This window comes from Poecilia reticulata, linkage group LG9 (genome assembly GCF_000633615.1).
Source record: "Poecilia reticulata strain Guanapo linkage group LG9, Guppy_female_1.0+MT, whole genome shotgun sequence".
Classification (NCBI taxonomy): domain Eukaryota; kingdom Metazoa; phylum Chordata; class Actinopteri; order Cyprinodontiformes; family Poeciliidae; genus Poecilia; species Poecilia reticulata.
This window is the reverse complement of record NC_024339.1, coordinates 27024214-27050529: the sequence shown is the minus strand read 5'-3', so window position 1 is coordinate 27050529 and position 26316 is coordinate 27024214. Positions and strand designations below refer to the sequence as shown.

Here is a 26316-nt window from a genome sequence, read left to right as displayed (position 1 = left end):
GTGTGTGTGTGTGTGTGTGTGTGTGTGTGTGTCTAACCACGCTGCTTTGTCTCCCTCTGCTGGCGGCAGTGGGTCATCTCAGAGATGGCCTGCTACACCTACTCCATGGCTCTGGTTCCGCTGTACGACACGCTGGGGACGGAGGCCATGGTCCACATCCTCAACCTTGGTGAGAAAACGTCTCTGAAACCTCTGCCTGGTTCACGTCTCAAACTCTGAGTCTTCATTAAAAAAAAAGAAAAAAGAAAAAGAAGAACCTCAGCAGAACAAACAAGTTGGAGTCAATAGAGAAAATGTTTAGAGAGATCATCACAAACAAAGTGTTCGTTAAACTTTCTTCTAAGGTTGATTATGACAAAAACAATGTGAGATTTTATTAAACTTTTTTTTGTATGTTTAAATAAGCTGTTCTTTGGTGGGACTTTGGTGTTGTGGTTGTTTAAAACCACAAAGATCTTCCTGCTAAACTCTATTCTTTTAAAAATGGGACATCATTTCAAACATTATAAATGTTTCTACATTAAACCTGTAAAGTGACTATCAGAAAAGAAGAAGAGGATATACAGCATGAAGTTAACTGAGGTAAATATCAAGCACTTTTCAAGTGCAACTGCAGTCGGGGCTTTGCGACCTTGGATCTTTTTCAAATGAGTACAAAAAAATGAAAAGTGTGTTGTGCGTTTCTTTTCAGCCGCCTTTATACTGACAGTCGCTATTGTCAGTCTGAAGAAGCCCAGCTTTTCTATGAAGGCCTCTGTGAGAACATAAGTAAACAAACAGCATCACAAAAGACCAAAGAATACAGCAGACAAGTCAGGGATAGAAGTTTTGGAGAAGTTTAAGCCAGAGTTATGTTATAAAATAATATTTTAAGCTTTAAAGTCCTGTGCTTAATTTCCTGTGTTTACAGATGTAAACACAGGAAAATCCTGGAAGGAAACTGTTTAAAAGTAGGAAAAGACTTCAGACTGAGGAGTTTAACCTTCAGGCAGGAAGAGTAAACATAACAGATTCAACAGAGCCACATTAGAACGTTTAAATCAAAATGTATTCATTAGAATGGCTCAGTCAAAGTAAAGGACATACATCCAACTGAAAATGTGTGACCAAGACTCAAACATTGGCTATCAGAACAATTATATTCATGGCCGTGTTTCTCCATTACACCCGACTAAACTGGAGATAATTTGCAACAAACGAGGGCAAAAAACTTTAGTCTCCAAATGTGAAAAATGTTAGAGGGAAACACCAAACAGGAAAGCCGGTTCCACTCAGGGCTCTGAATGCACATGCATGCCTCTTCAGATTATTTGTTAAAACAAAACAAAAGAAAAAAAAATATACCTTTCCTTCTGCTTTGTGTTGGTTTGAATATAAATAACATGTATTGTCCCTCTGTGAGTATTTATTACCAAATTAAATCCCAATAAAATACATGCAGCTTTGTGGTTTTTAGCTGTTCAGAATGTCCAAAAACTACATTGATGCAAACCTTTGTTTGTGTGTGTGTGTTTGTGTGTGTGTTTGTTTAGCTGAGATGTCCCTGGTTGTCTGTGACCGAGAGGAGAGGGCAGCGTTGTTGCTGGAGTGCAAAGAGAAAGGCACAACTCCCAAAGTCTCCTGTCTTGTTCTGTTCAACGACTTCAGCCAAGCCTTTTGGGAGAGGGCGAAGAAGTGCGAGGTGGACGTCCTGAACCGGGAGCAGCTCATGGTGAGTGTGTGCCAGCGCTCAGCGGAGACTCTTTTTCAAGCACACATGCTTTTTAGTCGCTCCCATCAGTGACCGTGTGTAAACTGTGTACGCTTGTAGGAGCTGGGAAAGCAGAACCTCAAAGATCCTGTGGTGAGTTTGTCGTCTCTCGGCCGCGACGTCACCGCACCGAACTGATTCATGACCTCCTAAATGCCCGCCCGACGGCTCTGTCGTTGCCCCTGTCCAGCAAGATGTCATTAACACTCACTTATGACCCAGACCGAGGGCTTCCTCCTCTCTAAACCTGAGTCACGTTCTCATTTTTCGCTGTCTGCCGCAGCTGCCCCAGCCTCAGGATCTGGCCGTGGTTTGCTTCACCAGTGGAACCACAGGTACGCCTGATCTCAGAGGTCTCTGTGTAATTACACCCCTCTAACATCATTAGAGGAACGGCCCTCAGTGCCCACATGCAGGCCTTCTTTGCGGTGCCGCTGTAGGTTCCTTTTTTGCTGTGCAGGGCACGGCAATAATTTCTTGTTTATTTATCCAGGGAAGCCCAAGGGAGCCATGATCACCCACGGGAACATCGCCTCCAATACTTCCTCTGTCATTAAGATCCTGGAGGTCTGTCTACATTTCCACCTCCTTGTGTAATTGAGAACAGCCTTGCAGCTAGGGTCGCACTCCCATCTGCTCGTATCTCAAACCTGTTCCCCCCCTTCCCTGCTGTGTCTAATGGTATGATTAATTGGATGTTTGATTGTCCCGTGTTGCTGTGAGATACTTTAACTAATTGCCCCTGTCTAAAGATTGTGCTGTCTAGCTGCTGCTAAAGAGACGCGTTTGATTGCCTGCGGGGCTTCGCCCGTAATCCCGCTGCCTGAGCGTAATCTCTCCCCCGAGCTTCGCTCATCTCTCTTCCTGTCGTCTCTCAGGGTTCGTTTGTGATCCGTCAAGAGGATGTGTCGATCTCTTACCTGCCTCTTGCCCACATGTTCGAGAGGATGATCCAGGTAGTTTATCGTCTTGGCTTTTTTTCTTTTTTTCCCCTCCGTCTGCCCCAAATAAAATCCCTCTCCGTCGCAGCTCACAATGTACTGCTACGGAGCCCGAGTGGGGTTCTTCCAGGGTGACGTTTCTCTTCTCATGGACGACATTAAGACTCTCAAACCGACCCTCTTCCCCGTTGTGCCCCGCATTCTTAATCGCATCTACGACAAGGTCAGTGAAGCGCTCGGCTAAGCCGTGAGAAGGCTCCAGAGAAAGGCGGTTCTCACCTCTTTCGTTTTCCTCCAAGATCCTGGGTTCGGTGACCTCTCCGTTTCAGCGGGCTCTGCTCCACTACGCTGTCAGGAGAAAGCAGGCCGAGCTCTGTAGAGGGATTGTGCGCAACGACAGTCTGTGGGATAAACTGGTGTTCAAGAAAATTCAGGTCAGAGTCTGAGAAACACAAGTGCCAAGTCGGTTTCCTGGTGTTGCTTTTATATCAGGGTTTTCACGTTTTCTTTTTATAAAACGGTATGGTACTCTGGAGAGTGTTCTGTTGGTGGGTTTTAGGTGAAAGTCTGTCATATTAAGAATAGAAACAAGAAATGACTTTTTTACCTTAATTTATTTAGAACTAAATGAAGGTGGCATCTCACAGATGCCACCATCTGTAAATTTTGTCTCGGCATTTCTTTCACCTAGTTTCGACCCACATCATGACATTACCACTGCTGTGCTTAATTGTGTCAACAATAAAGTCTCCTCAGTTTGTTATTCTGGATATATATCACGTCATAATGGGCATGTTTTATTTTAGGAACTAGAATTTGTTTTTGTGGCTTTAATTCAGTTCAATTCAAAGTACTTGGGGAAATTAAATGTCCTAAGTAACATTATCTAGGGTTTCTCAAAGAGGTTTTGTAGATGCTGGTGGCAGGAAGGAACTCCTGTAGCAGTCTGTATTACGGCGGTTATGAAGAAGCCTCTGACCGAAGACACTTTGTTGTTGTCTCATAAAGAAGATGTCCATGATTATCTGAATTTTATGAAGAGTCCTTGGTTTTATAGTAGCAACATAATAGTTTTCACATTCTATTCATAAAATAGAAATTATTTAGTCTGCCCTTATTTATGAGTTTATTCAAAAGTTAAGGTATACCAAATTATATTTACATAATATGGTACTATTAGTTTACTTGGATGTTTCTTCCCATCAGGCTGCCCCATATCATGACACTGCCACCGCCGTACTTCAGTATTTAACAATACCTGTCCCTTATTGTGTCTTCAATTTCAGTCAAGCGATATAACTGACAAGGCCATACTTCTAATATTTTTATTTAAAAACTAGAATTTTTTTTTCTGTTCAATTTTTTTTTCAGTTCTGTTTTTTCCTGACTGTTTTATTCATCTGTGTATCGCTTGAATTTAAATGGCATGGCGTTAGTGCGTACATTACCTGTGAACAATCAGCCTTGCAAATCGCACCAAATTCGAATCCAAGCTTCTCAAGAGAAGCACAATTGTTCCAGCAGCTGATGCCAAAAATCACCAGCAGCATATTGGACCTGTGGGAGTGCATTGAAGAGGCATTCACACATGCGACGCAGAACTGAAGGAGTTTGGCTTGCAGTATCAATTCAGATGGGAAACTGTGACCAAGGGCGACAAAAGTTCAGACAGAAACGAGCTCAGATCCATGACAGAGCTGTCTTTTGACCACTTTTCTTTTCTTAATATTAAAAAGCTGATTTTGTTTTACTCTGTATTTCAGGCCAGTTTAGGAGGTAATCTCCGGTTTGCCTTGACTGCCTCAGCACCCATCTCCTGCACGGTGTTGTCCTTCCTCAGAGCCACTATGGGCTGCATGATATGTGAGGGTTACGGACAGACAGAGTGCACTGGAGGCTGCACTTTCTCTTTAATAGGAGACTCCAGCACAGGTTTGGATATTGCTCTTTTAAAATGCCCGCATGTCCTCATCAGATAAGTAAATGTCTTTTTTCTTTTGTTTTCAGGTCATGTTGGAGCGCCTTTGCCATGCGCTATGGTGAAGGTGGTGGACATCCCTGATATGAACTACTTTGCTAAGAATGGAGAAGGAGAGGTGAGATTTATGATATGTCGCATGTTCTCCTCTAGCCTGGATCCTGGAGATAGTTTTCTGTCCTTTTGTCTCGGTAGATCTGCATCCGCGGCCCCAGTGTGTTCAAGGGTTATCTGAAGGACCCGGAGAGGACAGCGGAGGCCTTGGACAGCGACGGCTGGCTCCACACTGGGGATGTGGGCCAGTGGCTTCCAGTAAGATTGGGACACAGTCAAGACTATAATTTAGGCCATCAAGAGAGAACTGTTTACATTTTGTCTCTATAAAATGTAGTTTATGTTATTCTAATCCTTCAGAATTCTGCTTTACTCTCTGTTGGTCAACATGTAAGCTGAAAAAACGTGAATAGGTTTAGCGGTTATTAATGCCTTCGTGCAAACCGTCTTTTGTCTAAATGAGAAAATATTCGTGTCACTCCATGTCTTGTGTCAGAACGGCACGCTGCGCATCATCGACAGAAAGAAGCACATCTTCAAGCTGTGCCAGGGAGAGTACGTCGCTCCAGAGAAGATAGAGAACGTCTACATGCGTTCTGTTCCCGTCCTCCAGGTGTTTGTGCATGGAGACAGTTTGCAGGTGAGCCACTCAATAGGGTCGTTTTCAGTCAATCCGCAGGCAAAACGCCACCAAGAGAAAATGTGAGATGTTTTGACTTTGTTGTGCTTCATGTCGCCAGTCCTATGTCGTAGGTATAGTTGTTCCTGACAGAGAAGTGTTTGTTGAATGGGCTAAGGAGCGGGCCTTTGTGGGGTCCTACCAGGAACTGTGTCAAAATCCAGTAAGTCCTACTTCAAATGTTCTTCATCCAACAGCTTGAAAAGAGTTAAAAAAAACCCCAAAAACGAGCAACCCTTTTCTCTGACAGGATGTAAAGAACGCAGTATTAGAAGACATGAGGGCTGTGGGGAAAGAAGCAGGGCTCAAGTCCTTTGAACAGGTGACTTGTTTGTGACATCAAAACTAATCTCAGATCAAATTTAACAGCAGCCAAGAACACTACGGTGATTTTTCTCTTTGTGTTTTCTCAGGTGAAGGATCTTTATTTACATCCGGAGATGTTTAGCATCGCCAACGGACTTCTCACGCCCACCCTAAAGAGCAGGCGCGCCGACATCCGCAGGGTGTTTCAAGAACAGCTAGCGAACATGTACAAGACTCCGATTTAACTGTGTCTACAAAAGGAAATACTGTCCATGGTACCTGAAGATAATTAGTGGTGATATTTTGTTTTTCAAACACTTTTAACTCCACTTGATATTTGATTGAATTTCACTCGGATGTTTTGTGGTAACTGGATTTTTTGGTCAGTGCGTCCAAGCATTCACAATCTCACCGTTCACTCTAATGCCTTCCTATTAGTCACCGGTAATAGGAACTGCTATTAGTTGTAGAAAGCAGAATAACAAATATGATTATGAAGTCACCTTCAGAGGCAGTTTCACATTTTCATCATGCTGCACTTCTTTCTAGGAGATTTAAGGGTCTGTGTGTACAAGGGACATTTTGCTCATGAAAGCTAGATTGCTTGTAGATTTGTGTTGTACAGTTGTTGGCGACTTGTATAAGCATACTTTGTAAAAGTGTTTAAACCCCTTGAACTTTTCATGTCTTGTCATCTTACAGCCATGGATTGTTATGTATTTCACTGGGATCTTAGTAAAGCAACGAAATGCAGGAGGCCTACAAAACGTCCATGTAAAATTCCTGCTTTTCCACGGTCGGTATTCAATTTTTTTGAATAGTACCAAATAGTTGAGTTTTACGTTTTCACCCTAAATATCATGAAGCAACACTTTTGGCATTGTGGTAAAGAGCTACTTTTGCCAGCTAGACAAACTTTGATCAGTCAAAATTGATACTTATAAAATGTGAACTAGATTATGTCAGATTTAATGGACATAACTTTTAGTCCCTCGTATCAGTTCTTTGGCATCTTAACCAAACCCACATCTTAACAACTTTTGAGTTCATTTTAAAACTCTGAAGTAGATCTAGAAGCTTAATGAAGAGCTGAAATATTTTTTTTATTGTTGAATGAGTACCGTACATTTATCTGCAACACATGAGCTTTTATGGTTTCTTTTAGCAATAATTTTAATTATGCCATCCACCATTGCACTGGATTATGTCATACGTTAAATATATATATATATATATAAACACCATGCAGTTTTATGTTTTAAATAATGGCAAAAACTAAAAGCCCAATAAAATGCGTTGATATTTGTGGTTGTAACTGTGAGAGGTTTTAGGGGTGTGAATGCTTTGAGGGTTTTCACAGCTCAGTGGTAAGACCTGTACAGAGGATATCTTAAGTTAAGCTCGTCAGAATAAAAGATCATTTCAATCTGCAGTGATAAATAAAATATGAACTGGTAAACCTGTACAGTTTTCTTGACTCTTCATGTTCAGACTTTGATACACAAATGAGAAAGTAGCTGGTTCCTCTTTTCAAACTTCATTAGACAGAGTAACAATAACTAAAGACAAAGAATCCCATTAGTTCCGTAAAAAAAAAAAAAAACTCTTAAAAAATAATTTAACCGATTAAGAAAAGCACCTTCATTTTTAAAGTTATTTCTGTGCAACATAAACAACTTAGGTTGCAGAGGTCAACTCAAAACAATATAAAAATGGAACAAATCAACTTGTTACCATACAAAGGAAAGACGGACAGAAAAACAAAATCACAGCTGAGAGACCAATGTGTACATAACCGTATAGTTTAGCTTTCATACCGAGGCTCATCTCAATAGAGAGTGAAAACAAAGCAGTGTGACTCTTTCCAAAATTAAAGGAGACCAGAAACAAAAACTGGCTTCCAACCCTGGTGTTGAGGGTGAAGAGAAGGGACTTTCTAAGCATGCCAACAATGTGTGAGGCTCTTCGCTAACACATACTCTCACCAACAATAGAACAAAGGATGGGTGCTGTGAACAAAAGGAAAGCCGGTTGCTGTGAGCAGCAATTCCCACTAGAGGGAGTACAAGCATTTTTCTTGGTGGAGACGGTTCCTCTCTCCCGTCTGAACGGATAACCTTTCAGCAGGGCAGCGGAGACGCATTATGCAGAATAGAGGTTGGAGGCATTAGAAGCCCTCACATACGATGGCACAGAAGTCACTTGAATATCACAAGAAGATGAACAGTTTTTTTTTTTTTTTTTTACAATAAACAAGATGTTTGTGTTTTAGTCCTGTTTAGTAAAAAATTAGACTTTTAGTAAAACGAGTGATCAATAAAACGTTTCTTTAAATGTAACATTAGAAAACAAACATAACGTAGTAGAACCTTATAATTTGCTTTAGCACATCCTGATTCCATTACTACAAAAAGAATATAACATATTGGCTTATGAAGTCGCACTTGGCTGATGGCTTAGTTAACGTGGCGTTCAGCTGCTCCGAATTACAACGTCTTTGCAAAGAAGGAGAGGAAACAAAAACAAAAAAAAACATCAGAATGTAGTGCAAAACAAGAGGGGCTGCAATGAAAGAAACCACCAATAATTTTCAGGCCACTGCTGTCCGTCTGAACTCCTGAGGAGGTTTGGAGGGGATGAAATCCATTCAGGGAGTGATGAAAAGAGCACATCCCGATCTCTGGCATTCCCCCCCCTTCAGTCGTCGGCGACAATGGACAGAGAGCGCAGCTCGTTGAGCTTGGCCTCGGTCTCCTTCTGCCTCTGTTCATCAGTCAGCCCGGCTTCGTCGATCTGATCCGTTAACTGGCTGAAGATGTTGTACATTTCAGTGAAGTAGACCACCTGACGGGCAGAAAACACACAAGAAAAGATTGTGTCATGGCAGGGAAAAAACCCCCAAAAGCATAATCCCCATCTTTCCTCTGAATGTATTCAGGGGTCAATCCGCAGACCTTTGTTCACCGTTAATCTCACAGTCTGATCATGCTTTGACTCGCACGTCGGAAGCTGCCGGTCTCATACGTCTTCTAATGAGGAGTGATTTGAAGAAGAGGGAGCCCGCAGAAATCAAACAGCTCTCACAAAGCCCCCAAAAAGCCAGCACTTGAGTGGATAGTGACCGTGCTTTTCTCTCCCAATCTTAACAAGAGATGGAGTGTTCACTGAAAGCTTTCTTGACACTTCCCACCCCTGCTTCTTCCCCTTAGTGCATGAGTCAGGCTCCCTGGAGAGTTGCTTTGATGATTAATAGACTTTAATCACATTACAGGACTCCAAGAAGAGTAGGCAGAGAATAAAAGTACTGGGAAATGAAACCCCCTTGAAGCCCACAAGCATATCTCAATATTTATTCAAACAGCAACGCAAACAATGCCACGCTCTTGAGGGGACGCGCGAGGCATCCGTGGAACAGCATAGATTTTTCCGCTGCAGAATAAAACAACCGGACCGACCAAGATAACGAGACGGGGGGTGAGCGGAGGGAAATTTACTTACTAAATCGAATTATTTGTTGACTCAGAAGTTTGTCAGAAGTATAATAAGGATTTCAGGCCAGAAGCAATAATGTCAGGTCTCTCCAACCACTTTACACATGCTCTTTTAAGTGCTCAGTCTGAAAGACATTGCCTGTTTACACCAATATGTGCCACCTAAACCACATGAGTGGGCTCTAAGTATTGGGTTACTGCTGTTTGTAGGGGTAAAACGGATACACTTTTTTCCCCCAAAAGTGACTTGTTGAAAGGGCCATCGGAAATGTCCAGAAGAACGGTGATGATAATGTACACCAGATCACTGTGCCCTCTGTGTCCAAAGCCACCATTTCACTGCTGGGAGTAAGCACGGCCACACACACCTGCAGCTACTTATTACAAAGAGGAAAGCAGAACATTAACCAAAAATGCAATAGAGACAGGGAGATATAAAGTTTATAGTGAATGAAAAAATGTTTAAATAGTGGGTCAGAAATTTGTCATCCTGCCATAATAAGGAACCCAAAAGTCAGAAATATGACTGGGGTTGTTAATTTTGCTCTTAGCACTTTATTTCTACAGTTGGTTTCCTAATGGTTCTATTAAATGCTGTGTTTACGTTTCAGAAAATTGTTGAATACAATTACTGTGAACTATTTGGCAGCAAAGCTTCCCTGCCTGATACGTACGTTTTAGTGGGACTCCCACCTGCATGCAGCTGTATGACAGATTTGTAGCCAAGGACGAATTACAAAATACCTCTTATTGCCCTGCATGTCTCAGATGTTTCCCTGTTTTAATGCGCCTGATTCAGCCGACTGCAGTTCAGCAAACTGCCTGTTCATCATCCGTTAATTGAAATCAGCTGGGCTGAAGCAAGGAAACACCTAAAACATGGAGGGCCGTGTGCTGTGAGGACCAGGGTTGAAAAACGTGCTCCTAAACTCTGCTGCATTGGCTACTGCTAATAAAGTTTTTAAAGGTTTCAAAACCACTAAACATAAACTTTCTTCTAGTTTAACGTCCTTTTACTGAGACACCAGAGAAAGTAAAAGAGTAACCTCAGTTGTTTTTTTTTCCTGGTCTTGTCCCAGCTGTGTAAATCAGAGTAGCACTCTTGTCGCGATTCACTTAAAATCAGATGGGTGCAACAAGGTTATTACGCTTTACTTATGCTTGCAATAAAAACACGTTGTGCTGTTTAAAGAAAAATCCTGTAGTCAAAACCCTCTCACGGAGCTGGAGGTGCGCACCACCCAGCTCTGTTGGTAAGGTAACGCTGTTTAAAAGCTACAGCTGGTAAAGCATTGAGTAGCTGTGCCGACCGAACAACCTCGCAAACATGAGCCTGGTTTAAGAAAGCAGAATGACAATCAGCTATGATATTCTGCAATAGGAGTATTTACGTCAAAGTAACTGCTAAATCTAACAGGTGTTTAGACTAATTCTTTTATTTTTTAACACAAGTCCAAGTAGCAAAATCAAAATGGCAGAATAAAATGTCATAGATAAATTAATAGGAATGGTAATTAATGGTAATTGTTATGAATAATTTTTTTGTATTTTTTTTGGCTGAAGTCAGATTTGAATTATAATTATACCATTTAAAAAAAAATCTAATTTTATTTTCCTTCTATTCATTAAATGTATAAAAACTAAGATCTTCAAGTTTCAGTCTCTAAATGCATCAGCCAACAGGACATACTTTAAATTATTTTGATTTTAGTAAAAATCAAACAATAATCCTAAAACGTATATGTAATATGAAAAACAGACTTTGATAAATGAGAATTCTCAGGTCAAACTATAAAACAATAAACAGAAACCTGTATCAGCCTGAAGAGTTGATTTTTACTCAAGGTTATTGTCCTGTGAGAAGCTCATACCGGCCTGTGCCTCCTCTGAAAATAACTGGAAAAGACTTGTTACAGTGAAGTTGATGTTCACAACAAAAGCAACCTTTGTGCCTTTTTCTGACACAGCGGGAAGGAAGAGAAGTGCTCAGGATCAAGTCCGCTTATCATCCGCTGGAGAGTGCTGTACTTCATAGCTAGAGTCACAAACAGATTCTTACTAAACATATAAAAAACAACAGCAGGTAAATATTTTTGAATTTAATCCCAGTCACTTGTATGTCTACTTCTGTTGGGCACAGTTTGATGTTACATTTGCAAGTTCAAAGTGCATCGGCAAACTCCTTAATTGACAATAAGTCACAGATAATCTAATCTGCTAATTAGGAGTGTGCCAGTGACTGTCCCAAAGAGGAAATGACATGGGCCAAGCAGGTCTGTGTTGGGTGGGTGGGGGAGGGGGGACGCGGCGGCGCTAACTTCAGACACTCAGCTGCTTAAAGACGAGCTCCAGGTCGGAGGAAGGCCTGCAGGACTGCAGCGGAGCCAGACAGACGAGGCCTTCCTCAAAGCAGTGTGGGCCGTCACTGGGGGGTTAATCACATTAGGACCGCAGAGAGGGAGACAGACTGCCTGCGTTAAACACACCCTTCATCAGACACTTTATCCACTGTTAACAGCTCCCTGCTGACAGGGCACGTCTGCAGCTGCGAGAGCCTTCATCACGCCGCGATTCTGGGGAAGTCTGCTAACCTGCGCCCGGATGAGAGCCTCGAAGCTGGGCTGGAAGTAGTCGATGCGGCTCTGGTAGAATTTGGGCATCTCGTCCAGCAGCTGCTTGTTCTTGGCCTCAAAGTCCTCCTTGACTGGTCGCAGCTCTTCTTTCGCCTGGAGTGTGGAAGAAAAAAAAAAGAGAGAGAAAAAGACAGGTCACATATAGCCTGTCTTAATGTAGAAAACTCAGGGTTCCTGCACCTTTTCTTATGTTTTCCAGACTCAAACTCCTAGAGTTCGACGTCCTTACTTGCTTGATTTCTTATTTTTAAATTTGAGTCAGGTTTATTAGTATAGCACATTTCAGCACATCATAAAAACATCATACAGTCATCAAACAAGCAATGAACATTACATCTTGTCAAATGCCATCATCAAGCAAACACACATAAAATATGTTGATCAATATTTCGCTAACCAAGAGCAGCTCTAAACAGGTGGGTTTTTAGTTTTGACGTAAATGAACTCAGTGTTTCGGCTGTTTTGCCGTTTTCTGTTAGTTTGTTCCAGATTTGTGGTGGATAGAAGCTGAATGCTGCTTCTCCATGTTTGGTTCTGGCTCAGGGGATGCAGAGCAGAATCAGAACCAAAGAACCTAAGTGGTCTGGAAAGTTGTTACAACACCAACAGGTCTTTAATGTATTTTGGTGGTAAGCCACTCATTTTGATTTTATAAATGAAAATGCTCACTGTGAAGGAAAAGCAAATATTTCTAGAATACCCAGGTTTTATATATTGAGCCTGAAACACCAAACATTTTTATAAAATGGATGGATGGGTAGAAGAATCAGTGAATGAATGCATTTCCAGATTGTTTATGAGCCCTTAAAATGGTACACCGTTATCATTTACTCTCTCAAGAAAATATATACAAGTTCCAGATAACCAAAACTAAAACCCACCCTGACACGAGTTAGATTTGAGTAAATCCATTACTTGAGCCACCATGAGGGATGTTTTTCTTATTGTTATGAAATATATTTGCCTAATTCCCACGGAGATGCAGTGCAAAAAAGGCTGTAATCACGACCACAGTGAGGAGGAGTGGGTAATGTGGGCAGACTTGGCTGTGAGTGGACTCCAGCACCACTGATCTCTGTGTGAATGTATTAGTGGGTAGTCTGCTGTAGGCATAGAGTTATGGAATGCACAATGAATAATTGTGAGAGGGTGAGAATTTTTATTAAGGGGGATTGGGGGAAGTTGCAATAATCATACACTAACATATTGTTTATGTGCAAGCATTATGATAAGCACCTCTCGCCCCGGTTTTATTTTGCCGCATATGTTCGCTGAAATGGCCAACAAAACGTTGAGCGAGGATCGTTTCTTTAAGTGCGCACGGATTCAAAGGGCAGGGATGTTGGGCCTCTTCAAGGCTTTGTTCCCCTGACAGAGCTTTTCTCAGTGTGTGTGGGTGGCTCACCATGTGAGGATGTGTTAGAGGCAATAGCATAGGCAGCGCTGCAACATTATCTGTGAATGTGCACGCTTCTGTAGTGGCCTCGCGGTGCGTGCATGTGTGTGTCTACAATTCTCAATTACGTGCCTGTAGATGTGCAGCAGTGCCTTTTTTTTTTTTTTTTTTTTCTTTTTTCAAAAAGGCACAACTTGAGAGAGCCTGGCAGCTTGCGTGGGTGAAAGAGTGCACATGTACTGTATGCATGTGCTAAGCTACTTTATTCATATCCAGTCAGCATTTGTGTCTTTTTTTTTTTTACGCTTACAATGCTCCGTTCTCAGGACACATAAACAAACGAGAGCAGGTGAACCCTCCTCCTGCTGCTGCTGAAGTTGGAGCGAGACTTTTAGAACGCCGACGTGTGCGGCAGTGCCAAACAAAATACCTGACAAAGTTTGACAATAGCTGGCCCCGTTTTCTCTTTCTCCTCGTACTTCTCCACTTTGGATTGCAGGCGCTTGTAGTCCTGCAGAGCCTGCTCCCGGCGCTTCACCGCCATGTTGAGGCTCGGGAAGACGCCGCTGTACCTGAAACGACAGACACATGAAGCAATACTCGAAGTAAAAACAATTCCCACACTGTGATGGGGAAAAAAAGAAAAGATATCCGAACTTACTGAAAACAGTGAAAGCACATTGCATCATAAAAGCCGCTGTGATTTAATAAAATGGCTCTACTCAACATCTTATGGTAGAGGTGCTCTCCATCCCCCAGAGGACGGCTCAGCATTAAGCTTCCTCTCATCTATTATCTAATTACTATAGTTCAGGGTGGCATGAAACAATTCATTTTGTGACAATTATCATATTTCAAATGAAAATACATTCTTGCAACAAGAATCCTGGTCTTGTGCACTAAAAATAGGAAAACATTCATCTGTAACTTAGCAACAGGAGTCTGAGCTTCATCCTGGGACTTGTTGCACTGGTTTATGGCTGCTTTTAATGGGAGACGGGAATACCGTACACAAACATATTGTCATGTATGATGGTATTTTATGCAAAAATAAAAACTTAAAACATTTTGTTCGCATTTTCTTTACTTTAGAAGGTTCAAATTAACCAGATTTAAGTGAAGTCTTAAATGACAACAAAGTGTAAAATGATTTAAAATTAGGGCAAATAAAATCTGAGCAATAAACAAAAACCAGAGAAAACAGCTCCCCAAAGCAGGCCTGGAGGATTACTCTTACAGGTACTGATTACACATGAGTCAGAAGTAAAAACAGTCGTAATGAAAAATTTAGATAAACCTATTCTGAATGAGTCATTTAAAGCGCTTCATCAGCTGTGTAGGCACACTACTACGGTCGCTTTTTTAACGTCAGCCATTAGGTGTAGCGTTATTAGCTGCAAAATGTGTGGGCTCTGTGATTTACGTTGCTCTCCGTGCCAACCCTTGCCCTGCTATGTGCGGCAGATCAGGGAACCACCGAGACCGTGCAAACGGATTGTGAAATCCTAGATTAGAGCTCTGTCTGGTGCTGCGCCTTAACGGAGGCTGCCTGGTTAAAAAGGGGGAAGGCGCTGAGGATCTCATCCAGACAAGCAGGGATTGTTTCCGACAGGAAGTGAAGCAAGGAGTGGTCTAGTAGTGTTTGAGTGACATCACGCAGCCCAGCCCAGCCCCACAGCCCACGCTCTACCGCTATTTATAAAATCCCACTTTGGCCCAGTTTATGGCAGGGGTGGAAGCCGATTCTCGAGTCTACTATCTGCTCCAGCGTACACATACTTCAAGTGCCAGGGGATTATGTAACTGGCCTCAAGGCACGAGTGCTTTCCAACGTAGTTCTTGTGGTTGATGACAACGCAGCAGCACACTAACTTCTCCATGACACAAAGGCTAATAGAATATCCCCCCAGCGCAGCTCACCTGGCGCCCTTTTCTTCTGCCAAACATAAACAGGCTGAGGCTTGCAGCCCAGGAAGGGACAGTGCTGCTGTCAGCAGTCAGAAACTTCATATCACTACTGCCTAAGTCACCATAAATGAGAAATTTTTTTTTATTGTAAGCGGATGATCACTTCTTCCTATTCCACATGCTAAAACAGAAGTGTTTACAGAGACCATGGTGTTCAACCTGGGGGTCTAGAGCCAAAGGTGGTTCTTTAGGCCCTCTTAATAGTTAATGGGTGTGTCTCAATAAATTAGGGCTCAATAAATTAATTCACTTCAGTAAGTCAATTCAAAAAGTGACATGGGGGAGAATGCTGACTTGACAACTGTCCAGCAGGTAGCGATTAATGTGCTAGACAAGCAGGGTAGGACACAAAAAGTCACCGCTAAAGAACAGAACCATTCACAAAGGGCTGTATTGAGGTGCAATAATGAAAAGTTGAGTGGACGGAAACAATGCAGCAGAGAGAAACGCAGCCTTGAGAAGATCGTGAAGCAAAGAAACTGAAATAAAACAAAGAAACTCTTGGCAAAGAAACCCATATGTAATTAATCAGCACTTTCTAAACTGAATTACAAAAACTTTTTTGGTGGTATATTTTTTTTCCACGATTGAGGAAATGTCTATTCAAAAGAAATTTAAATTATCTTGTGTAGTCTTTTATGGTTATATTCTTTGTATAACCTTCAAAAATTATGTTTGTTTTTTTACCATAAAACAAGCTAATTTGATATATAGCGTTTCCCTCGATGTTCCTGTCTTGGCTGAGCAGCTACTGGTCAACCAGGCAAAGTCTGCGTTGCATTCTTTCTCGAGGGCTGTCGGACTGGATGCTGCACGGGGGCCAAGGGCACGCCACGATGCATGTGACAGGTCAGGCTGTGGTGAACAGGCTGAATGGAAATAGCTTATAGAGCAGAGTGTGTTTAGGAGCAGCTGCCAATCCACAGGCAGGCCAGTCTGAAGAGTCAGCCAAGCCCAAGTCTGGTCTAGACTCCCTCAGTCTGGAAGGCCGGGTGTCCCTGTTGACTTTCACCATCACATAACTCGACTCTACTAACGTAGAGAAGTCACAGAAATCGGCTGAAAATATATAATAGCTGCTTTCTATGTCTGTCACTGGGCAGAATATGATATAACAATATTGAGAGCAATAAACCATGGGGAGGTGTCCACAGCCTTCACAATAAAAAATAGGTTGACTTCACTCTCGCTCCTGTGATTTAGTTGCTTGTTTCATTGATTCATTTTATTTTCAGAAAGAAAAACCTTTGCAAAAAGAGAACAAAGACTTCTGGCACTAGAAATGTCCTTATTCATGAAAAATGCAGCATTTTTCATGAATGCTGCATTTATGAAAAATGCATAGTTTGCTGTTTAATTAACAAAAATAAAGGCTACATTAAAACAGGACTCCTTGAAACATTATTGTCCATATGTTGAGGAAATTACAATATTGTGAAAGTGTTTGCCCCCTTAAATAATTCTCATGTTTTTGTCATATTTACATGGCTTAGATCACCATCAAACAAAACATTGGATAAAGATGACCTAAATACAAAATTCTGAATTTTCAATTAAAAACTTCTTTATTTAAGGGGAAAAAATGCTATCCAAACTGTTCTCTGGAAAAAAGTAAATCAAGAATGAAATCTGATTGAACTACATCTTTTAGAAAACTGAGCTCGGCTTCATAAGATAAACTCTGGCCTGGTTGTTACCTGAATTGCACACAGTTAAATACAATCTTCCTGAAAGATTTCAAAAAGCATCACATCATCTGGAAAAATGTTACAAAGCCCTTTCTGAGATTTAAGGATGCCAGAAAGTGAGAGCCATAGACCGCAACTGGAGAAAACATTTAAGAAAGAAGAAATCTGTAAAGCACAACACCTTTTCACAAAACAGTATTTACACAACGCAAAGTGCTTCACATAATAGAGATTCAATTTCCATCCAGAAGTATCTAATCAAATCAATCCAAACATGTGGACAGATTTTATGTCATTACATATATACTAATACTCAAATTTAGTTTATAATACCAACAGGAAAAAAAAGTTTTTTCATCAGAGGACAATTAGCCGATTTCATTGAGTCACTGACATCGAGCCGTGAAACAATCTCTCATAGTGTGCAAGCATGAGGCGACAGTGGGCAGGTACCCTTTTAGGACAACTTCAGCTGTGGTGGCTCTTTTAGTGGCATCATTTAAAATAACAACATAGTTAACAGATAAGATCTGAGCACAGTAGTGAAATCTGTTAAGATTTCTAGAACAGATCTACACATCGATTTCTATAAGTTATAGATCTAGAAATATTGAATTAAAGCTATAAAAGCTAAAGTCAAAATAATTCAAAATAATTTTGATATAGTTATCAAAAGCACCATATGTGGTTCCAGACTCACATAATCCAAAGCACTGCAGTTAGAGAAAAAAAATTATCTGCTTTGCTGATTCTCACATTTTGTTCACTTGAACTTAGAAAATTCACAAAATGCGTTGTTCAGTGATAAGGAAATTATAAACTTTAACAGTCATAAAAATTCAACAAGTCCAGCCAGAATTGAATCTCTGCCCCTCAGCCGTCAGGCAAGGGCCATGAAGTCCCTTTGGCTTTAGCCCTTGAACCTGCATCAGGAGCGCTCTTCCTCTGATAGAGACGGGTGGTGCAGGGTTTTTTTTTTTTTTTGCTCAGTCCAAGCTCAACCCAGGTCAAAGGTCTCAAAACAGGCCTGACTTCTGTCTCGCCCAAAACAACAACAGAGCAGAAAGGCTACGTTAGGGACCCCTAGATAACACAAATGCCTCCATGCCCACGCACTCCCCCCCCACATAAACATAGTGATGTCACTTAGTGACCCCACTGAGTAGATGAAACTCACAAGCAGCTGCGAAGGAAAGCTGATGGTGGGGGAGGGCTGTTTTTAAATTTGTTTTCTGTGCACTTCACCAGACTAAAGGATAAAGGATGGATGCCAAAAGCTTAAATAGCAGTTACAGAAGGACAATGTGGAGTAAACTAACACACACACACACACACACACACACACACACACACACACACACACACACACACACACACACACGCGCGCGGAACTAAGTGAGAGTCTTCCATTAATTTTACAATCGTCCTTTCAGAATTTTGCTAGTTGTACTTAGAATGCCACAAGATCACAAGCAAGAATATTTAAAGACAAGTAAACAAAAAAATTAATGAAGCACTAATGGAATCCTAATGGAAGCTTTAACGCACAACAAGGTTCGTGTCTTAGCTTCTTCTATGGACAACACCATTATAAATTAATGAGTGGAAATGCTGTCTTTTAGGGAGGCTAAAAATTAAAACGGGGAGGTCAGCTCAGCTTGGCACTGAAACTAAAACTTGATTCCACTGCTCTATTTTAGAATCATGTTAAAGCACAAGTTGCTCAGCACCCCCACCCTCGAAAATCTGGGCTGCTGTCTGTGTGCGTGTGTGTGAGAGAGTGTGTGCTGTCCTGAGACAGTTCTCTTCCTCAACCAATCCACGGCTCTGGGCCCAGGAAGCTGGGCCTGTGCCATATTCTGAGCCTACCCACACGTCCGCCTGCCGCCCACCAGGAAGAGGAAATTAGAACCATTCCATCCTGTCATTGCTCCGCCGCCGGAGCACATGAGGGAGAGAGGGATAAACGCACACTGACACCAACCTAACCCCGTCATGTTTTCACAGCGCGTTCACTTCATATAGGTGATTCCCCTCTTCCCCCCCTCGCCCCGCACTCTCAAAATGACAGCTTTATGGGGGGAGAAAGGTCAGCAAAAAATTGCTGTAGAAAGATTCTGCTTATGTCCTCTTAGCACATGTTTAATATCATGGGAGGAGCAAACAGGAGGAAGCGATTCCTTAACTAGCAGGCCGGAAGTTGGGTGGGATAGCTCAGCCACTCCTTCCAGTAACTTTGCTTTGCATTTGTGTGTGCGTGCACATGTGTGAAAGTAAGGAGAGGGAGCTTTATGAGATGGAATAGCACTCACGGCATCTCAAATGGGGGCGAATATTAGGAATGGGAACCAAATAAACTTTCTTCCAGACACATTCTGACCACAGCAGCTCTGTTCATTTTTACAATCTGTATAGTTAGACTGAAGGCCTTCCTGTGATATTGCATAACAGCGTTACTTTCAATCCTGGAAGAACAGGGTTTAGACAATAAAAATGTTTATGGCGCTCATCTTAAATGACCCACAGTGGTGAGCACGTTATGAAAAGAAAGCCACAAAATGAAACCTGACCTCTAATAATGCTTTTAAAAAACTTTTTTTAACAACAGCTTGTAAAACAATCATTTTGTTCAGCCACTCAAACCAAATGTTATACAAATTCCCTTTTTAGGTCCTGAGCTAGAAAATGAAAACCTCAAAGCACTTACACAAGAAAAACAAATAGAAAAATTAAGAGTAACCCTTACTTTTTTAGAGGGTCTATGACGGTCTTCTGGATCTGGTTGACCTGGAATAAAAAGGACACTGTTAAGATTAAACACGCCAAAGCATAAAACATAATTCATTATCAACTTGCATTATATCAGAAGACATTTCTTTATGTAAAAACTCCAGACTCGCATTTCCAAAGTTGTCTGTGTTTTTAAACTCATTTTAAAGGTGCGAGTATAAAAATGATATACGGCAGATGAATGGATAGTGTAAAAGCTGGTACACAGATGGATGATTGGAAAATGGACTTATGAGCGGGAACTTGATGGATAACATGATGGATGGACGAATTGATGAATGGAGTGGGTACAGATGGGTAGATGATGTGCAAACGCTATGAAAGCATGAATAAATGGATGAATGGTCAAAAAGATTAGAATAAATTAATCCCAGAAAGCCATCTTTCTCTATACCATACGCTTCCCTGTATCTCTCCAGATCTGGAAAAATACTTAAGCTAAATTTCAGACTTTTTAGGCCACATAAGAACCCTGAACCAAAGACCCAAACAGCTTCTACATCTTTTTTCTAATTAGTGGCAAAGTAACAATACAACACAAACACCAATAATTATGTATAGCTCAAAATGAGCAAACAGAAAAAAAAGGGAAAAAAGGGAAAGAGGGCTGGCAAAGAAACTTTCATGACGTTGACTCTTTTTATTGTACGCAAGCCCTGAGGAGAAATCCCTGAATATTCATCGAGTCTGCGATACAAAAGGATGGAACTGTCAGGGGACGGACATGAAAGCAAAGCCCAACTGATTTGAAATCCTGTGCAGGGTGGGCTGCCTTACAAGATGAAAGTTCTTAACAAACAAACATTTTAACAATAACAGTTTATATTTTCAAGCATTCTCCTTCTGGTTGTCAGAACCGACAGGGGAGGGAAGGAGAGGTTGGGGGTGTTAAATGGAAGTAAACGAATAACAGATTATGAGGCCTCCGAGCTGAAAATCCAAGTCTCGTCAACAGAAGTTGGTGCGCAATTAATGAAGTTTTAGCGTCATTTACATTGCAGAGATAAAACAACTACAAGAACAACCAGCGTAACGGCGCAGTGCCAGCAAGACAATCAACTCAAGTGATGAGCATGCTGTTGAGAGTGAAGCGGGGTCTAAAGGGAGAAATGCAGAACGACAGCTGCATGAGAACAATGAGCCGCTACAGTAATCATATGTTCGCTTTCTATTGGCAGGACAGTCAATCACACAGCAGCAAGGAAGCAAGATCAGAGCTGCGCTTTGTGAAAGTGCCCTGACCATCTCTGAGAAAACACAACACTCACTGCTTCACACAGGCACATTTCCAACTACAAAATGGTTGATGGTGGTTTGAGGGAAAACAGAGAACCAATAACAAATAAGTACATGGGAATTCATATTTTCTTTGTTTTACATATTCACATCCCCAGCTCCATCCCCTCCCCTCCTCGACTTGAGCTGCGCTGCCGCTTTTAAGGTGAGAACACGTGTGAGGCGGGAGAATAACAGCAACAGATTTGCTTAAGCATGCTGATGCCCTCTACCCTCTGCCCCTTCCCACAGTGATGGGGGGAGGGTGGGGAGCAGAGCAATTCCTTGGAGGCCCCACAAAGCCTGAGGCCTGATGCTCAAGCAGTAGTCTCCATCAGTGAGTCACGGGGCAGAGGCCATCCCGGCACACAGGCCTCCCAAAAATACACACAGATCGCTGAGGAAATCAATATCCCTCCAAACGGAGCATCCTCCACCGCGCTGCCGCCATCTACACCGGGGCTCGGCTTCGGTAGCAGTGCGCCGCCGGGGCTGAGCGCCCTCCTCAGCCCCAGAAATAAACACACAGACCTGGGCCACTGCTGCCTTCATTATCGCTGCACGTTTTATCTGCTGGCTTTCTCACTCGCGGGCCCTGCGGCGCAACATCTCGTCTCAACGCGGAGAAGAGCAAAGGGTGGATTGCTTTTGTGTCTGTTTTGCTTGAGCAACAAGGTTTGCCGTTTGTGCCGTCAGAACCAACCGCCAGCTTGAAGGGAGAAGTCAGAGTAGTGTTCTGGAGAGCGGCGCTGGTTTATAAACACCTTGCAAACCTAGAGGTGATGCACACTCTTGGACTGACCAGAAAGTTCTCACAATCACTATTTTGCCTTTAGCTCAGTTCGAGCCAATATTTAAAAACGTAGACAAGCAGTTTGGGTCCAAATCTGGACCAGAACCCTAATAGATTTCCACTTGTTGAGACTCAAAGAGCAAAAAAGACAATAACTCAACTGTGTCATCAACGTAACGCCCTGATGCTGAAACTGCTTTTCACTGTGTGTTTTAATAACATGAAAAAAATTAAGTGAGCATCAGTTTGCAGTTTGTATTTTCAAATTAATGGTAGAAGAAATGCAGAAAAAATGACACTTCTTATTTTAGTTGAAAAATAAAAAAAATAAGCTTTGTGTTTTGAACATGGTCCAAGCAGAAGCGATCTCCAGGGTTCTCTACCAAGTCGAGTCCTGGGACATTCGCACCGAAGATCACAAACCACACTGTCCAACCCACATTTCACTTTGTCTAGTCACTCAAAATGGCTCCAATAAAATTTGATGAAGTGTGACTATGGGCTGTCTGAAAGATTGGTATGGCAGAATACCTCAAGCAAGAGAACCCTCTTGCTTGAGGCCAAGTTTAATTTCTACAAGGTTTATATTCAGTGGGGGGAAAAATAAAACAACTTCCACTGTAACACTGAAGACACTTTCTATTTACTTGGACCCAGACAAATAACAACAACAACAACAAAAAAATCCTGACATTTTAACAAAAACATTGGATTAACGTGTGCTGATAAATCCCTTCCTGCAATGTTGTTGCTCTACATCTGTTAGATTTATCAAAATAAAACCACACAACTTACTTCATGTAAAAATCCAGACAGCACTTTTTACACAAAACAGGTTTGGTTTAGATCAGTGAACTCAAGCAATAAGATGGTTTTAAATGTTCAAAGAGACAAACGGAAGTGATGGAGGAGCCCTTGCTGATATTGATTTAATATTTCCTTTGTTGTTTCTTTTGTGCTTTAGTGTATTTTATAGAGTTTTACAAATCAGTTTTATCCTAAGTTTGATCTAATCCTACCAATCACAGAGTGGTTTTACTCTTTTGATGACACATTACTTTTTTAACTCTTAGTTGTGTCTAATCCCTGTTGCACAGCAACTGGTTTCATAACAGTTTTTTTGTAGCACTATGCTTAAAGTGCTACAAAAATGAAGTTGACATTTGTAAGGCATTTTTAGCCAAAAGTATTTAATACATACATTTTTAAGACTTTTAAGGTCAAGAGCAAACTCTGAAAAAGTGCCTGCTTTGTTGTACTGATTTGTTTCCCTCCAATATGTTATCACTGGTTTGATTTTCCAGAAGCAAAACGGAAAAAAACAAACACCAAAAACATACCATGCACTCAAAAGCAAATATGTACATTTCCAGGTGACATATGGGTCTGTGGTTCTTGTAATATTACGTGATGGTTTCTAGCAAGAGTTATATATTATTTGCAAAGATAATTATTTTCTCCCTGTGGTTTACCATTGCAGTATGGAATCATTCTGGCTGACAGTAAAATATGGAAGCAAAAGGAAATATTTTAAGATAACAAATGTGAAAAGCCCTGAACACCTTCTGGTTGGGCAATGAGTCAAGAAACAAAGCTTAAAAAAAATAAAAATACATACCTTTTCATGATCTCCCCTTCTCTGCCCTGTATTGTTTGCTGTTTAAGTGTCTACCCTTCAGAGAGAACTGCCTTAAGGATGTACACATGCACTGCTACAATGATTCACATTATAAGAACCTGTGGCAATGATTATAATCACAAACTGGAGAACGCCGGGCAAGTATACAGAAGAGGTCAATGGAAATAAAACTGTGGAAGGGCAACGAAGACTACTCTATGCAGCGGAAAGTTATCTATCAATCTCAGATTAGCTGTGAGGAAACTATGGAAAACGGTGAGAACATACATTAAATATATTTTCCAGATCTGCAAATTCTGTAAATATAGGGCTATAAATTTGTATTAAGATTATTGCTTAAAACTAATGAAAACTCAAAATTCAGTTTCTCAGAAAACTTGAATATAATACCAGACCTATAAAATGTTTAAAAACAGAGATATTGTGGTATAAACTGCAAATTTGATGTTTGCAAACAGCGATGGTCGACAAAGTCACTTCTCTTGACCCTTTGGGGTTTAATATTTGCTTCAAAGAAAACAATATGATGGGACGCTGGAAGAGACTATTGATGTATAAGTTGTTAGCCTGTAACCATGGCTATTCAAGCCTAAAAACACCAACTCAATGTACAACATGTTGCAGCAAGCACAGACGTCCTCAACGCTGATGTCAGCGTTCATAGTCAGCATTTCTAAAGAAGTATTTAATTTTTTAAAAGAATTTCCATGAATGATCATGGGTTCCAAAAACACTTGAAAACTGAATGGGTGTGATCGCTCTGTGCACCCATCTGATGATTGCATAACCTAAATAGTAGATTAAAAACAAATATCTTTGTTGGTGAGCTCCAATGTCTATTTATTCAACAACTTAGTGGTAAAAAAAGGGGGTTTTCAATTGAAAACGTTGCACATTTTGCCAACAATTTTTGATGAAAATTCAATCAATTAATTATAGACCCTGTAATTAACTCAATCATGATTTTAATTGAGTCCCACCACTATTTTAATTGATGATACATAAATATGAAGGTAACAATATAGGCAGTGAATAACTCCTATGAGTTTTGTAGCAGGTTTTCTTCCCTAGACAAAGCCCCACCATTGTTGTTGAGTTATTTTGGACACCAGTGAGTCACAAACATCAGTCTTGCAGCTGATAACCAGCACCTTGAGCTTCTAAAGCACAATACAATAGATACTTTTCAAAAAACACAAAAGGAGGAAACAGAGAAATAGTTTTTAGCCCTAGGGCTACACAATATAGATAAATATAAAAACATCCAAATTTAACAGAATGCTGTCCAGTTTTTGTTTATGCATGTCTAACAAAAATACTACACCTGATAAAACTGTCATTTTAATAGCAAATGCCAAGACAAAGCTGACAAAGACTGTAAAACAGGGAAATTTAGCAGGAATGAATCTCACCTTTTCCTGGTTAAATGCATCCATCCTTTTCATGGCTGTGTCTAAAGCAGTCATGGAGTCGAGGAAGGCCTGGTCCTGCTCACACAGTGGGTTGCTCAGCAGATCTGCAGAGATCTTCACTGCTGCTTTAGACATGGCTGACAGCCATACATGCACAAGACAGAGAACACTGTTAAAACATTGCCAAATAACTGTGTCAAAAAGGCTTTAAGCGTTTTTTTCAGTGTAAGAATCCTGTATGTGGGAGGGTATCTAAAGGCTTCAGTGAAAGCAAAAGAAAGATGGTAACAATGCTGCCCCCCACCCCCCTTTAAAAAAATCATAGAGGTTGGCAGGGCTGCCTGCCTGCCGTTTTGAATATTCACCAGCTCACCAAGAATCTTTGCCATGTTTCTTCGCAGCAAAATTTACTGTTAATCTGCACACATGGCACTTTGTTAAGACACAGAGCACATTTGAGATTATGTCTTCTTTTAGGGTTTTTCTCTTTTCTATCAAAGAGGCTCGCTCCAGTGCTAAAAACCAGGACTGTTTAGTCAGTTCTTTACTGGTTACATAAAAATAACCAGTTTGATTTCCCAGAGCCAAAGAACCAGCATGGAGCCAGATTACCACATCACTAAAAATGTCTCTTGGACTAAATGTTTCATCCTCCCACCGTCATATTTTCAGTTTTTGGAGAAAATCAAAGTGCAGGGAGACAGTTTACAAAAACAAATCCCATTTCATTATATCTGCAAACAGGTGTCCTACTATCTCCATTTTAATTGATTAGGGCAGCTTTTTACAACATGCAGTGTGTCATTGTTTATTAATCCCTATGTCTGATTTAAGCGATAAATCTGGATGTGTTGATAACTTCTGGTGATAATGAAAGACCAATAGCGCTTAAGAACTAATGCTGAAGTTGTTGTGCATGGGTTTGATGGAAAATATCTGCGATATCAGCAATGCGATGCATAGGCCTACATGATGGTGATATCAAAATAGTGGGGAAATAAAGTGATAGTGAGCTTATGTTATCCACTGCTAATTCAACTTTTTAATAAACTTAACTTTGTGTTGTATTTTCTTAACCCTAAATTAAATAGACTAATAGTGAAACAAAGAGTTAAGCATAGGATTTATGATGTTTTCATTGGTTGATTGTCTCCATGAGGCCATCTACTTGCTGCTGAGAAAAGCGGGTTTTTTTTCCCTTCTGGCTCAGAAGTGGAGAAGAAAATACAAATAACCACTAAAACTGGTTTGGTGGCTGTTTGGTGCTGTTATGATAAATGTGCACAGGGGTTACAAGGTGAAAAGAAGACCTGCACTGAAACTAGCTTTATGCTTATTGCATTTTGCCCCGGAGACGATTATAATAACTGCTGTCCCATTTCTGAATAATTCACAGATAACACCAACTAATCATTCACTGGGTTGTTTTAACTGAGATTATAGAAGAGTCAATTCAAAAGGTGGCCTGAGGAGAACTTCGGTAAATTCTTAGTATGTATGTGTATGTATGTGTATGTATATAT

The 26316-nt window shown here is 41.0% G+C and overlaps 2 protein-coding genes across 2 annotated transcripts in view; one reads left to right on the top strand and one right to left on the bottom strand.

Annotated features, from left to right (window-relative positions):
- The window catches only part of acsl2 (acyl-CoA synthetase long chain family member 2), an 18822-nt gene extending 11651 nt beyond the window's left edge, over nt 1-7171 (top strand). The window contains exons 6-20 of the mRNA XM_008419002.2: nt 70-169; nt 1533-1711; nt 1811-1843; nt 2034-2085; nt 2244-2317; nt 2629-2706; nt 2780-2914; nt 2991-3125; nt 4455-4623; nt 4699-4787; nt 4865-4981; nt 5220-5363; nt 5464-5565; nt 5653-5724; nt 5816-7171. Of these exons, the coding sequence (XP_008417224.1) occupies nt 70-169; nt 1533-1711; nt 1811-1843; nt 2034-2085; nt 2244-2317; nt 2629-2706; nt 2780-2914; nt 2991-3125; nt 4455-4623; nt 4699-4787; nt 4865-4981; nt 5220-5363; nt 5464-5565; nt 5653-5724; nt 5816-5953 (1617 nt within the window). The 3' untranslated portion in view covers nt 5954-7171. The remainder of the gene's footprint in view (nt 1-69; nt 170-1532; nt 1712-1810; nt 1844-2033; nt 2086-2243; nt 2318-2628; nt 2707-2779; nt 2915-2990; nt 3126-4454; nt 4624-4698; nt 4788-4864; nt 4982-5219; nt 5364-5463; nt 5566-5652; nt 5725-5815) is intronic.
- A 58-nt stretch (nt 7172-7229) lies between these two features.
- The window catches only part of bin3 (bridging integrator 3), a 34636-nt gene continuing 15549 nt past the window's right edge, over nt 7230-26316 (bottom strand). Inside the window, exons 5-9 of the mRNA XM_008419003.2 lie at nt 24794-24930; nt 19631-19671; nt 13659-13800; nt 11791-11925; nt 7230-8552 (exon numbers count right to left, since the gene is read on the bottom strand). Coding sequence (XP_008417225.1) covers nt 8406-8552; nt 11791-11925; nt 13659-13800; nt 19631-19671; nt 24794-24930 — 602 coding nt within the window. The 3' untranslated portion in view covers nt 7230-8405. The remainder of the gene's footprint in view (nt 8553-11790; nt 11926-13658; nt 13801-19630; nt 19672-24793; nt 24931-26316) is intronic.